Source organism: Rhineura floridana, chromosome 3 (genome assembly GCF_030035675.1).
Source record: "Rhineura floridana isolate rRhiFlo1 chromosome 3, rRhiFlo1.hap2, whole genome shotgun sequence".
In the NCBI taxonomy this organism is placed as follows: domain Eukaryota; kingdom Metazoa; phylum Chordata; class Lepidosauria; order Squamata; family Rhineuridae; genus Rhineura; species Rhineura floridana.
The window spans coordinates 14,042,262-14,056,501 of record NC_084482.1 but is presented as its reverse complement, the minus strand read 5'-3'; the positions used below and the strand labels follow the sequence as shown (position 1 = coordinate 14,056,501).

The 14,240-nt window shown below is 43.5% G+C and overlaps 1 protein-coding gene across 3 annotated transcripts in view; it reads right to left on the bottom strand.

Moving 5' to 3' along the window:
- Positions 1–394: 394 nt before the first annotated feature.
- Positions 395–14,240, bottom strand: part of RAPGEF3 (Rap guanine nucleotide exchange factor 3) — a 66,320-nt gene continuing 52,474 nt past the window's right edge. The window contains exons 19-29 of one of the 3 annotated variants that reach the window (XR_009761170.1): positions 9,780–9,877; positions 8,320–8,445; positions 7,691–7,872; positions 6,923–7,013; positions 6,090–6,140; positions 4,675–4,762; positions 3,404–3,468; positions 3,082–3,136; positions 2,056–2,127; positions 1,211–1,360; positions 849–932 (exon numbers count right to left, since the gene is read on the bottom strand). Coding sequence is in view for 2 of the 3 variants with exons in the window: in XM_061614543.1 (XP_061470527.1) it covers positions 814–932; positions 2,056–2,127; positions 3,082–3,136; positions 3,404–3,468; positions 4,675–4,762; positions 6,090–6,140; positions 6,923–7,013; positions 7,691–7,872; positions 8,320–8,445; positions 9,780–9,877 (947 nt within the window). In the remaining variant the exon portion in view is untranslated. Of the gene's footprint in view, positions 933–1,210; positions 1,361–2,055; positions 2,128–3,081; positions 3,137–3,403; positions 3,469–4,674; positions 4,763–6,089; positions 6,141–6,922; positions 7,014–7,690; positions 7,873–8,319; positions 8,446–9,779; positions 9,878–14,240 lie in introns of all 3 variants that reach the window. The other 2 variants (XM_061614544.1, XM_061614543.1) reach the window with 2 other exon arrangements.

Below are 14,240 nucleotides of genomic sequence, written 5' to 3'. Positions count from 1 at the left end.
CTCTGGGCTTTGTATGCTGCTTCTGGCGTGACCCATAAGTAGAACCTCAGGATCCCCTGCAACATCACATCTCTCAGGGTTGCCACTGGTACCACTTGAAAAAATCAGTATGTTCCCTGGGCACCAATAGGAAAATAATATGTGAGATAAATCAGTTCCCTTGGATGTTGGTTCATTCAAGTGTGTTAAAGGACAGCAGAAGGCCAAAGAAATATTGGAATTAACCCTCAGACTACGCACAGTTGTGGCAGAGTCTGCTAGCCAACCGAAACTAGAATGATGATCCCAGGGGTTTCTTTCCACACATGAGCTACAATGCTGTGTTCAGCAACAAGAAGAAGGAGGACAGGAGGAACATTAGAAAGTCAAATTCCACCAGACATACAAAAGCAAGTCTTGCCATATGCTTTTTTTTTTAAAAAAAAGAACAAATAAACCACCACACTTCTGTTGAACACTGATAAGTGATACATGGGAACTTTTGCTTCTTTCACCATAAGGCAGTCACATGTGGTCCATAAAGCAGCCTGTCTTCAAACCAGAAACTCTGCAGCCTACAAAAGCATCATCGATAGCAGCAGGCACATCCTTTCTCTGGCCTGGGCAAAGCTGGCACCTACTCTTCCTGGCTCCAGGATAGAGAGGAAGGGTACCACCAAGAGAATGAGGAACTTTCCCATCTGCTTGGTACCTCCCAACACTGCCCAGTCTTGAAGTCAGAGCTAACCCATGAGAAGGTACCCTTCCTAGCAGTTCTTGACCCAGCTCAGGTCATATGTACATCTCGTGTCCTAGCCTGGGCTTCTTGCAGCATCAGGATTCAAGGTCTCGGGAAAGCCGCAGAAGTTCCTTCTGGCTGTCAATCACTCTCAGGTGCTGGATGTAGGTCCAGGTAGCAGCTGGGCTCCGAGTGCTGAGGGATTGCTCTGAACCTGAAAGGAAAACAACCAAATACGATATGAAGGAAGGGTGTTGTCAGGTGACACAGTAAGTTCCATGAAAAACAAATGGAGGTATAAAGTATCTTATTGAAGAGTTCCTAGATCATTTCATGGAGACAGACTTTGGGCAATGCAAAATTTCAGAATTGTGTCTGAGTGTGATTTCTAATTGCGAGGGGCGGGACTCAGTGTTCTGTATAGGTTCTTAATCCTCCCCCTGATTAGCAAGTAAAATCTTCAAAACTAAAAAATAAGGACCACTTCCTTACCTGAAGTCTTATCTGCCCATCCCCTTCATTTGGAGAGATCCTTTTGGAGTTTAAAGTTTGATAGGGTCTTTGAGGCAAGGGGGCTCAGGATTTTGATTGTTTATTGTGCAGAGTACACACAGCCTTGACGAGGAGACACTGGACCCAGCTCTGCACACATCCCACAGGGAAGAAAACAATATAAAAACATAAGAACGGAATATTCAGGATGATGTCCTGAGTTATTCAGATAACTGCCAAATTATTCAGGATGGTGAATACCTAATCAAACAGTAAATTCATGAATGTGAAAACCCAATCAAACTGTAGACTCCAACAGGATCTCTCTAAACTAAGGGGATGGGCAGGAAAATGGCAGATGTGCTTAAAAGTAAGGAAGTGTAACGCAAAACACTTCCGGTTAAAAATACTGCATCTGTATAGCGCTCCTGGGACATGAACTGGCTCTGGGTACGCCACAGAAGAGACAGCTAGACAGCTTACTGAAAGCATCAACTCAGCGTGCAGTGGTAGCGAAAGGGCAAGTTCCACCTAAGGCATTTTTAGGTAAGGGACTGAATATAAAACAAATAGTATCATGATGTCTTTATCTGGTCCTGCACTTGCATTTTGTAGCCCTCCCACACACTCAAAAAAACCAAAACACTAATGTCTGGGGGGCAGGACAGACAACACAACACTACCAAAAACACTGGAATTGAATAATTCAATTCAAAACAATCGAATAATTATGCTCTGTGTCTCCCCCATAAAGAGTGAATGAACAAAACACGGCAATGCAAAAAAAAGGAGCTTCTGTCAATGCAGCCTGCATATGAGACACCCTCCCTGCCACATTTGCTTACAGGTCGATGCCCGCATTGCCCGAGCTTCTTCCAGGAGGTGCTGAGGACGACTCCGCAGGGGTGAAAGTGGAACTAAGGAAGCGGGGGGGGGGAAGAAGAGAAAGTTAAAAAAAAGCCCAGTCAGTAGTTTACAGATGAGGAAAATATATCCTAGACCACCTGCTTTAAAAACCTGTTTTTTGTTTTGTTCATCCTTTCAGTGTCTTCCTGCATTTCATCTCTGGGCTGTTCATCCCTTTTACTATGACTCACCTGCTTGCCTTTGGCTGATGGGGTTATTTCAGTACAAAGATTTGTACGGCAAAGATTTAAGTCTCTTTTGTAAAAATAAGCCCTAAGAGCTTCCTATGCCATCAGCGTGAATAAGCCCTCTTAAATGTTTATTTTTAAAAAAGTATTGCTACCTGTCCAGAGCTTTAGGGATGGGAGGAGCTATAAATTTTAATAAATATTCAAAATAATTTTTTGCAAAACAAACAGTGGGGCATAAATGGTTTGCCTGTACCAGAGGCCCCCCCATTCTAGCTGCTCTGGCACTTTTATCTGTTTAAGGGTCTTGCTTTGAGGATCCATCCTTATGGATGGAATAATTTGTTCAGTCTGCTTTATGCAGTAGACCAGCCCAATCTGACAATCCCAAACTCGCTTGTAGATCAGAACACAAGTCTTCACCCAATGACACCCTTCTCTAGATTTCACAGTGCAGTTTCAGCATGCAAAAAGGATGCACAAAAATGCGTATTTTACTATTAAATGCATTTAAAACATGTATTTTATAGAAACGTTAATTGAACAGCATTGAAAATACATATTTGGGAGGAGAGGCATACAAAAATGCATTTGATAATGCATATAATGCATACAATTTAAATGCAAACCTATGGTTTTGTGCCAGTGAAAATTACATGGGATGGACTTAGGCTGATCCGTCCGTCCTAGCCACCATCCCCAACTGAGATATGTACATTGCTTCTGCTTACTCCCACCGACACCTCTCCCACACCCCTACTAGCCTTCCACACTCACGGTTGGGGTGACTCCGGCAATGATGCAAGAGACGAACTGCCTTGGCTGTCATGCGCTATGTGGAACAGACAAACGTTTACATTATATTCATTTTTCCTGTCTCTATTTTACCCCAAGCAAACCATTTGCAGACAAAGAGGCTGACAAAGTCTGCATGTTTATATTGCCCTTATGCACAGCTGAAACTTCATAACATTTAAAAGGACAGCTTATTTTCTCCAGCAGGGGAATGATAAATATCTCCGATAGATACTGGGTTCTCCTGCCAGTAGCATAGCATGGTAAGACTACCCCAATTTCCCCGATGTCTCTCTCCACTCACCAGCTTCTCAAAGTTGACAAGGTTCTCCACCAATGTGCGATTGCCCTCATGGATGAAGGTCATGTCTGCAAAGTGAAGGCCAGCTCTGAGTCTGTTCATCACTCGTTATATAGAGCCAATGTAGTCCAGTACACGAGCAAGCAATTTTGGGGGCTTATATATTTTATATCCTGACTTTCTTCCATCATGGAACTCGAGGCAACATACACGGGACTACCATACAGTTGCCCATTTAGGCACTGACCAGAACTTCTTGACTTTAGCAAGCTGGCTGCATCCTGTGCCTTCAGACCATGCCCTGAAACTGGGAGGGGGAAGGGGGGCATCCATCCCTAACCTCAAAATCCATTTTCCATATTCAGTTGGTGGCCTTGAGGTCCATACATGTCCTGTTTGTGCTCGGATTTATCTTTTAAAACCCGAATTTTCAGACTTTTTTGGGGTCTGTTTTGCTTTTGTGATTTGTCATGCCTCTAAGGCCACCCCGTTAAGGTGACTGGTCCTTAAAGGTCCTTTGCTTTTGTGCATTTTTATGTTCTGGCACATCCTGGAAGAGCACAAAAACATGTATCTGATTTTTTTGAATTGATGCGTATGCAGGTTTGCATTTTTGTAGAAAAAATGATCCAGAACTCGACTAGAGAATTAAAGATATAGGGTCGGTCAGATGACAGAGAGTCTGAGAGAATTATTTTAGGAGGACTGAGAGCCTGCTCAGAGATCAGAGGAATGGATATTTTCCATCCTACACCGTCAACGAGCTGCAGAAAATAGTTCCTGCAAAGAAAGGGGGACCTAGAAAGAAAGGTGTTGGCAGACCAGAAGTTACTTGACCCTTTGTTAAATGGCATCAAAACAGGAAATGGATATGCAAAACGGGGGGAGGGGATATCTCCATGTCACCCAACAGACCTATTCAGGAGAGGAGACATAGCTCAGTGGCAGAGCACTGACCCTTGATGAAAGTCATGACCATTTCTCATTTAAAGCCATTCTATGCTGATACTGAAGACATACCCTTTGTAACATTGGGACAGGCTTGAAAACATAACGCTTGCTTATGATCATGTTTGAGAGCCCCCTGAGCCAGATGGGCCAACCATCTGTGTTGCTACAGCTAGATGCTTTTTCTTAACTACTTCAAACTGTATATTTTTTAAAATTTAGACCTCTAAGATCTTGGGATACAAACAGCATTTATGCATGCAGACAAACATCCAACACAAAATTTCCATCCCTTTAATGGTTTAGTAAGATTCGTGTTATTATACCTTTAAGAAGAAGGGGCATAAAGGGGATCAAGGGTGGAGTCAGCTTGGCCATGGCCAGCCTATAGACACGGTGATTCCATGAAGGGTCCTGGGAAGAAGAAAGACTAGCATTAGACTGTCCGCAACTGAACATGCATTAGGTGTTCAGAGCCTTGCCCCAAATCCATCCTTCGAGTATGTTCCTTTGCTTTTCCAGAATCTGGACCGTGGCATTGGGGATGGGGGGGGGGTAGCATTACACCTCCTCCGTCTATATACCGTTTTCCTGATGAAAATTCCCAGCCCACTCCAAGTTGCTATGTAGTCCGAGTAGGTAGAATTCTTGCCACATTCCATCCCGACGCTTAGAGCAACAAAGATGAGCAGCTTCCTCAAGAGAGGAGACCGACCAGGAGCAGGCATCCTGCTTCATTGTGCCAATGAGCAAGAAAAGCCAGGACTGCAGTGCCAATCAGGAAGCACAAGAAGTAACCTCACTGAGGCTGTTCTGCCTGGTTTACAGAGGGTTTTAAAAAGCAAGAACAGCTAAGCTCCTGAGTGGTGACCTCGCTAGGGAAGGCGTTCCTTTGGTAAAGTACATCTACACCAGATATGTGGGATGAGATATATTTACCCAAGAATCCACCCTGTCCAGAGCACAGTTAAAACACATATAAGTAATAAAGGAACGTAACATTCAGAACAAGTAGTCTTTATATACATAGTTCTAGTTTCTTGATCTGACATAACCATCTGTTCTAAGTTTCGTATCAGCTATCCTACATTTTCTATATATACTTTTTGTATCTCCCTCTTATTTCCCCCTCATTCTCTGTTCCTCAGAATCACACACCCCATCATAACCGCCACTTTTCATCAGACACACTCTTAACTCCATCCAGCATTCCATCCCCCTACTTTCAATCATTCTTCCACTAGATCTTCTGTCACAATGACCTATTATCCAAGGGCAGGCAAACCAGTGAATCCTCCTCGCAAGGTATGCCCCACACGGTACATTTAAAGCACTCTTATACCACCTTAACAGTTATTAACTTCTCAGCTCTTCTGAAAAGAGCCTGAACTCTACTGATAAAGGCAAAAGGATGACTGTGCTCCTGTACCAAGGGCCAGTCCCCATCCTTTTGAGGATTCTTTTGGAAGCTGGTCTCCTGTTGGCTAAACCAGCACCCAGAAAGTAGTGTTGATTAAGTCCAACAGGGAGAAATCTGGGTGCACAGCCACATCTCAGCCACAGACTTTATATGGCATCAATGCAAGCTACTCTTTGTTCTTTCAGCCTCAGTTCCCCATCTGTAACATGGGAAAAATAGTGATTTATCTAACAGGGTGAACATCATAAAAGAAAGCAATTTCCACATGGGAAATGGTGCCTAAAATGAGACACAAAGCAGACAAATAGGGCCACCACTCACCAGCATTCGTTCCATGGTGCCGTACAGCTTTCGCGTCTTGTGTGGAAGCTTCTGGGGCATGAGAGACAGAGGAAGGGATCAGAAAAGGTCTACATGTCAGTGTAGAAAGTCAGGGCGAGTTCATGCATGCACAGCTTGTTATCTGATCACGTGTCAAAACAGATTTGACATATCAAACGTCACGGATAGGGCTTTTGTATTTTCCACAATATCTCAAACACAATACTTTCTCATATAGTTCTCCTGCTCACACACAAGTCATCAAGCAAAGTGCTAGCAAGTTAGGAGATACAGGGCATGTGTAGTCTGACCAAGATGACAATCTTACTTTTCAGTCAGAAAGCACACACTCTCATAATGTGGCCAATTCACATGGACTTGGGGAGATTATTTTTTTTATTATCAGTATGATTGTTTTCCCCATCTGAATGGACAGAATCTGCATGTGACAAAGTCCCTCCGCACATCAGCTGCCACAAGAAAACATCACCAATATGTGTGCAATGAGTTGAGGAGGAAAGCCACACAGCTTCTCATGGACATATGCACAAATGCGGTAACTTACATTTGTGGATAGCACATGCTTACAACTATTTCAATGTGCTTTTGACCCTGTTGTGTACAATCCATTTGATAAACACTCAGTCCATGCAGAGGAAAGTCAATTATGTAACTTCACACACACACAAGATCCTGTGAATCCACGTGAAAAAAAGAAACATACAGACCTAATTCTAACTAAGGTGCTGAACCTGAAACTGGTTTAGTACATAAAGTGCCTCAAAGCATGCGAAGCTCAATTAGTTTCCCTGCCCTCGACAGCAGAAATGTACCTCCCAGGTCCTGGAGAGGCGACTGATGGTGGAATGGCTCAGGCCAAACATCACTGCAAAGAAGGAGTTCAAGTTCTTTTGGTCCTTCAGGCTAAAACCAAAGACAGAAGAGACACTCAGTCCAAGGCGGGAGTCTAGAACAAGGTTGAGTCTGAAACCCCAGATGTTCCCCATGTGAAACCCAAGACTTGCTTACCTACTTCCACAGTACCCAGAGCCACACTCTCCCGGGAAAAGAGGTGACCTGGATACAGGGTTGGGAGGAAGGTAGTTCAGGTCTACAGGCAGATCACTGGACGATTTGCAAGAGATCAGCAAGAATCTCCACTTCCCAATTGCTTAACAACGGCAATAACATAAAGACTTTACTGATATACAGACACTTTAAATGGATTTGACTGTGTCTGGATCTGGCTGTGCCGCCATTATTGCTTTATTGTTGATCTGCTCTGGTTTCGCTGCTGTGGTATTTTTAATTTTTGTGACTACTCTACCCTGATATCACATTGACATTAAGGGCTATTGAGACAAAGAAAGCTTAGGAGAAAACCAGGAATGGAGTTTTCTGAGAACAGACTATGAACTTAGTTCTGGTATTGAGAACACATTTCCTGGTTGAGCATGTCCTCAGAGTTGCCCTGTTCTTTAATACTAAGGATGTCTCATACGTAGAGGCTGCTGAATCTTGGAGTTCTAGTGAAAAGAAACAAAGTCCATCTCGCACACCTGACATCTGTCCAACTACTTTCCTACCAATCAGAATCTTACTGTGCAGCCAGTTTGATGAATTTCCGGAGCAGCTGGGCCCTCTTGATAACATCAGGACAAAGGCAGAGTTCAGTGGTGACCCAGAACTGCAGCTCATTGAAACGACGCAGGAAGCGCTCTAGGTTGGCCGTGGTTGCATTGGGAAACTTCTGCGGCCCAAAAACGTAGTAGAACAGCTCCACCTTAAAAAATACAACAGCCGGAAGAGTCTCCGCTGAACTCCAACCTTAAAAACACAAGGCCTTGGCTCTGCTCCGCTTAAGTCATGCAACCCACCAGTCAGAGAACTCCACTCTGCTCCAGCTTGCACATGCAAGGCAGCTGCCATAAACCTCTGCTCAGTGCCAAGGTCATGAGGGTAAGTAATGGTCCCAGGCTATGGTCTGAAGGCACATGAGGCCAGCACCCTGCTGAAGCTAAGCAGGGTCAGGTCTGGTCAGTGCCTGGATGGGAGACCGCCTGGGAACCATATGTAAGCTGCATGGGTTTCAATCATGAAAAGAAAGGCAGGGTATAAATGTAATAAATAAATAAATGCAAAGTTGGGGTGTGTGTGCAGCAAAATCTCCTCTATCCCAGAGTCTTGTGTCTCATGACAACAGATTCCAGGTATGGACAAATCTCCGTACTTGATGGATGCTCTTGAAGAGGTTCCAGTCATGCTCAGTGAACTGATTGGCCAGGTCCTTGGAACTGATGAAATCCAGGCTTTCTGAAGAGCCTACAGTGGGGCCTTGCTGCTCAGGGTGAGGGGCCTATGCAAACGGAAAGAACAATGTTAATTCACTTGGCGTGGACACCGCCATGTAAGCGCTTTACGCTGGATACACCCCCCAAGCCACACCTGAACTGTAAGTTGGTCACAGTACGGATGTAGCTGTATCGATCCCACCATCACAAATACATCACATGCACACTGCAAGCCTAACCTATATTTTAAACTGACTCTGCTGTGCCCTCCCCATTGTGTAAAGGGACCTGTGCTGTCTGTTAGTCCTCATCATAAAACTAGAATTCCCAAGATCGTCTGCAAGAAGCCATCAAAGTTAAACAGGGCTATATCTGCTATAGTTTGGATACACGAAATGGCATCAGGCCAGCCGCCTCAGGAAATCATGGTGGTGATTAATAATAATAATTCATTTTATTTCTCACCTAATTTAGTTCTCATCTCTAGGCGACTTACATAGACGACCAATCACCTTATGTTTTAACCCCCCCCAAAAAAAATTAGCATAGAAACATCAATAAGCATGCTAATCATATCCCCACTGCTGGGGCCAAGAAAGCAGTGGTGAAGTGTTGGAGGAGAGAGCTGTATGGGTCACGTGACCTGCCCTACTTCCTCCTAAGCTAGCCTGCTGCTCTCTGGTGCAGTGGAGGATACTGTCCCATTACCAGTGTTGAAGTAAGATTCAATTGCCAGTCTAGTTGAGTTTTCTACATGGAATGGGAGAAAGACACCATCTTGTCCTTTGCCTCAGTCAGAAAGATGTATTGAGCTAGCCCTGAATGGACTCTTCTTTTTTATTGCCCAATATAGAAGGGTTGTGGGTCAGTGGTAGAGCATATACTTTGCATGCAAAAGTCCCTGGAAAGCTGACATCAGTCATCAGTGTACACAACACTGGGCTAGATGGGCCAAAGCTCTGAGTCAGCATAAGGCAGCTTCCTATGTTCCTAGACAATTAGATGTTTGTTTCCTTTGAAAGTGATGCAGTCATAGAGGCTTGCCACATCATGGAAGCTGATCTTCCCACTTGTGAATCAGCAGCCAATTGCAAATCTGATTTGGTGCCTCCCTTGGCACAATGAGCCGCAGCCAGCTATCCAGATGATTCCTTACAATGAGGAATATTGTTCAGTGCACTATTTGTATTGGAAGCAGCAAAAATCGGAGACCCCTTCTCTCTGTGTCTTTTTGCCATGCATCCTCCCTTTGTCAGATGCTTACATCAATAGAACTTGGGCAGGATATATTTCTAGGACTCGTGTTGAAAAGACGTGGGGCCGGGGCAGGGAATGAACACAAGAGGTTCACAGAAGAACTGCAATGTAATGCGTGGATGTGCAAGAAAAACACACTCACCAAGCTGTGAAGTTCCTGGACACTGGCAGCAAAGAGTCTCTCATTCAATCCCAGGGATGTAAACACACCAAAGGTCTCCATGGGCAACACCTCTTTATCTGCCAGAAAGAAATCAGAATGGATAAGAGACATGGCACTGCCCCAAAATGCCACAAGAGAGCACAGTTGCACAAAGTACCAAAATTAAACTCTTGCCAAGTCTAAGGGTGGAAACACACTCACTGGTCTGGTTTCAGTGTGTCTCCACCTCTCCTGAAAACGGGGGAACACAATGCTAGTCGACCCCCTGCACTTTTTACTATAAAACCTGGTAGGGGCAGCTTGAGTGTGTGTGTTTTAATTCAGTTTCAAACAGATTTCACAACTGATCGGCAGATCAACCGTTCCCCCCCTCCAGGTGTGGCTAATGGAAATGCTTTGTTCTGGTGACTAGTGTGTTCACAGCCTAATTGTCTATCTCAGGGGTGGGCAGAAGGTAGGCTGGGATCTACTGGTAGAGTTATTTGCAATAGTTTGGCAAGGGTTTCCAACTCTCAATTTAACAACAACTTTTTTCTGCCTAAATTAATGAAGAAACCTAATCAGGGGTGGACTTTTCTGTGTCAGGACTGTAAACTCAGATTGGTTCTGGTAGTGAAAACAAATCCTTTGGCTTTGGATGTGGCCAGAGGCACCCTGTGTTTTAATCCTAACTGCATGTCTTATGTACCTGGCTCTGGTTAACAGATCCGGGGTTTCACTAAAAAAGTTGAAGATCCAGCAACCCTGAAATCTGGCCACCCCTAGTCTGGCCTGACACCCATTCCCTTTGTCTGCATAATAAGGATTGAGTGGATATAAAAATGGAGGCAGATGTGACATTAACAAATTTTGAAAGCATCCTTTCCACATTCAGAACAATGTAATTTTTCTTTTCCAAGGTCAACCAGGGATGGGGAACCTGTGATCCTTCTGATGCTGTTGGATTACAACCCATCATTCCTGGTCATTGACCATGCACACTGAGGCTGATGGGAGCTGCAAGTCCAACAGCGTCTAGAGAGCACCCAGTTTCCTACCCCTGCTTTAAAAAAAATAAAACTGGTTCTGCAAGTTTGTAGCAAAAGATGGTCATGGATATCACCAACTGCCTAGATCTGTGTCATCCCTAAAACACAACTCACAAATTTATTTATTTATTATTTATCTATTACATTTATATACCGCCCCATAGCCAAAGCTCTCTGGGCGGTTTACAGCAATTGTTGTTGTTGTTATGTGCCTCCAAGTCGCCTACAACTTACGGCGACCCCATGAATCAGCGACTTCCAAGAGCATCTGTCATGAACCACCCTGTTCAGATCTTGTAAGTTCAGGTCTGTGGCTTCCTTTATGGAATCAATCCATCTCTTGTTTGGTCTTCCTCTTTTTCTACTCCCTTCTGTTTTCCCCAGCATTATTGTCTTTTCTAGTGAATCATGTCTTCTCATGATATGTCCAAAGTATGATAACCTCAGTTTCATCATTTTAGCTTCTAGTGATAGTTCTAGTTTAATTTGTTCTAGCAGTTACAGCAATTAAAAACAATAAAAAGAAATATACAAATTTTAAAACACAAAAAACAATTTAAAAACACAATTAAAAAAGTTAAAAACAATTTAAAAACACATGCTAAAATGCCTGGGAGAAGAGGAAAGTCTTGACCTGGCACTGAAAAGATAGCAGTGTTGGCGCCAGGCGCACCTTGTCCAACAAATCATTCCATAATTTGGGGGCCACCACAAATTCCTGGAGCAGTTTTGCATTTTTTAATACTTCTGTTTTTCTCTTTTTTTTAGATAAAGTGACTAATGAACATTAAAGTGACTAATGAACATAAAGTGACTAATAAACAACAGAAGATTTATGTAACTTTAAAGCTGATAATAAGGACATTGAACTTGTCAAGGATTATCAATACCTCAGCACAGTCATTAACCAAAATGGAGACGATAGTCAAGAAATCAGAAGAAGGCTAGGACTGGGGAGGGCAGCTATGACAGAACTAGAAAAGGTCCTCAAATGCAAAGATGTATCACTGAACACTAAAGTCAGGATCATTCAGACTATAGTATTCCCTATCTCTATGTATGGATGTGAAAATTGGACAGTGAAAAAAGCGGATAAGAGAAAATCCACTCATTTGAAATGTGCTGTTGGAGGAGAACTTTGAGCATACCATGGACTATGAAAAAGACAAATAATTGGAACAAATTAAACCAGAACTATCACTAGAAGCTAAAATGATGAAGCTGAGTTTATCATACTTTGGACACATAATAAGAAGACACGATTCACTAGAAAAGACAATCATGCTGGGAAAAACAGAAGGGAGTAGAAAAAGAGGAAGGCCAAACAAGAGATGGATTGATTCCATAAAGGAAGCCACAGACCTGAAATTGCAAGATCTGAACAGGGTGGTTCATGACAGATGCTATTGGAGGTCGCTGATTCATAGGGTCACTATAAGTTGTAATCGACTTGAAGAAACATAACAATGAATATATACATGAATGAATGTAAATATGGTCTTTTTATTATTTAAAGGTAGCCAGTCCACTGAAGCATAAGGGAAGGGGGAAACTAACAGCTAATCTGACATTCAGCTTCATAAAATGTTACTGAAGACAACAGAGGAAATAAAACGTGAGGTCATAGCAGCAACCATGGCCTTGGGAAAGCCTGGTTCTCTCCCTTCTTTGTAACTGAAAATGAGAAGTTCATACTAAAAATGTAAATGTACTGCCTTCAAGTTGATTCTGACTTATGGCGACCCTATGAAAAGGGTTGTCATGAGGCTGAGAGGTAGTGACTGGCCCAAGGTCACCCAGTGAGCTTCATGGCTATGTGGGGATTCGAACCCTGGTCTCCCAGGTTGTAGTCGCAACACCTTCATACTAGTGAATCAAATACTGGCTCAGCCAACAGCCTTGCCACTCTCTGCATGCTTGAGGCAGTATCTCTACCTTTTTTAAAAAAGTATCACATATTGATCCACTATCCATTCATCCATTGCCTTTTTCATGATACCTTTTTTTAAAGGAAATTTTATCTTCAAAGTGCAAACCTGCTCTTCAGATTGAAGGGGTGAGTGGGATATTATTATTATTATTATTAATTTGTCACACTACAAAAAGTTTGTCTCAAAACAACTTACAATTTTTTAAAAAGCATACAAGACCAAATTTAAAACACATCAGAAGATAAAAGAACATTATCAGCAAAAAGTCCTCATCCTGCAGTAACATAAAAAGGACACGTCCTGCCCCACCCAGCTAAAAGATGAACACCAATTAAAAGCAAAATGTCTGGGTGAATAGGAACATCTTCACCCGGTGCCCAAAGGTTGATAGCGATGGCACTAGGTGAATCTCTCTGGGGACAACATTCCCAGGAAATCTTAATGATTTCATGGGAGCCAACCAAGCAGCACTGTGGACCTGCACAGGACCAGCCCAAGGCATTTTGCTGCTTACGACCTGATCACCACCTGGCACCTGCTTCCTGCCCACTCACACTATGCAGCAGCAATGGCATCAGCCTGTGTCGTGGGAGCAGAGCAATGTACACACACACACAGAGAGAGAGCCCCTCCACACTGGTGTTTTATTGTGGGTGTATTCTGCAACATGTTCTTAACACAGTAATAGTGCATTAGTGGTAGGTTTATTTTGTGAGGTTTCCTCATTGATACCACATTATTGCTGTCCAGAAAGGCTATAATGCATCAAAAGCGGGACAAAAATAAACCACAACATGTCTGGAGCAGCGCGTGCACACACCCACACACACACACAAATAAGCAATATACGTGCTGGCCTGGGCTAGCTGTTTCCTTGCCTGTTAATGAGCCCAGCAGACCCGCAACAAGCAAACATCATTGCCACAGGTACAGCAACTCAGGAAAACGAGGACAGCAATCTCCCAGCATCCGCATCCTGAAGTGGCTGCCTCAATCTGCCCAATGGTACAGCCAGCCCATTCCATACACTTCTGTTATAAACCCGCTGAACCAGTTTTTACAGGTTGACATAGGAGACGAAAGCATCTATGGACTGAATGAAGCAAGAATGCTTCCACAGCAGCCCCGTTGCTATAAAAAAAAGATGTTATGTCTAACTTCACCCTCGAGAAAGGGCTGTGAAATGATGCACATTGGGGGGGGGGGCTGCATGCACAGTGCGAGCTGCATCTCCAGGTGATCCTTGCTAGGCTGCTATGGACAGCCACTTATTTCCTCAGAGGTGTGGCTAGGGATGGGGGAGAATGTCTGCTACATTGGACTTAGTACTGGATTCAAACTGAATTCAACAATCTGCTATTTTTTCAGACCAGCACTGATTTCTTGTGGTGAGCTGCAGCTGTAATTGGCACAGACTTTTTGCAGTGGGCCATGGCTGTAATTGGCACGGAGTTGTTTCCAATCCCCCCCCCTGATTTTAT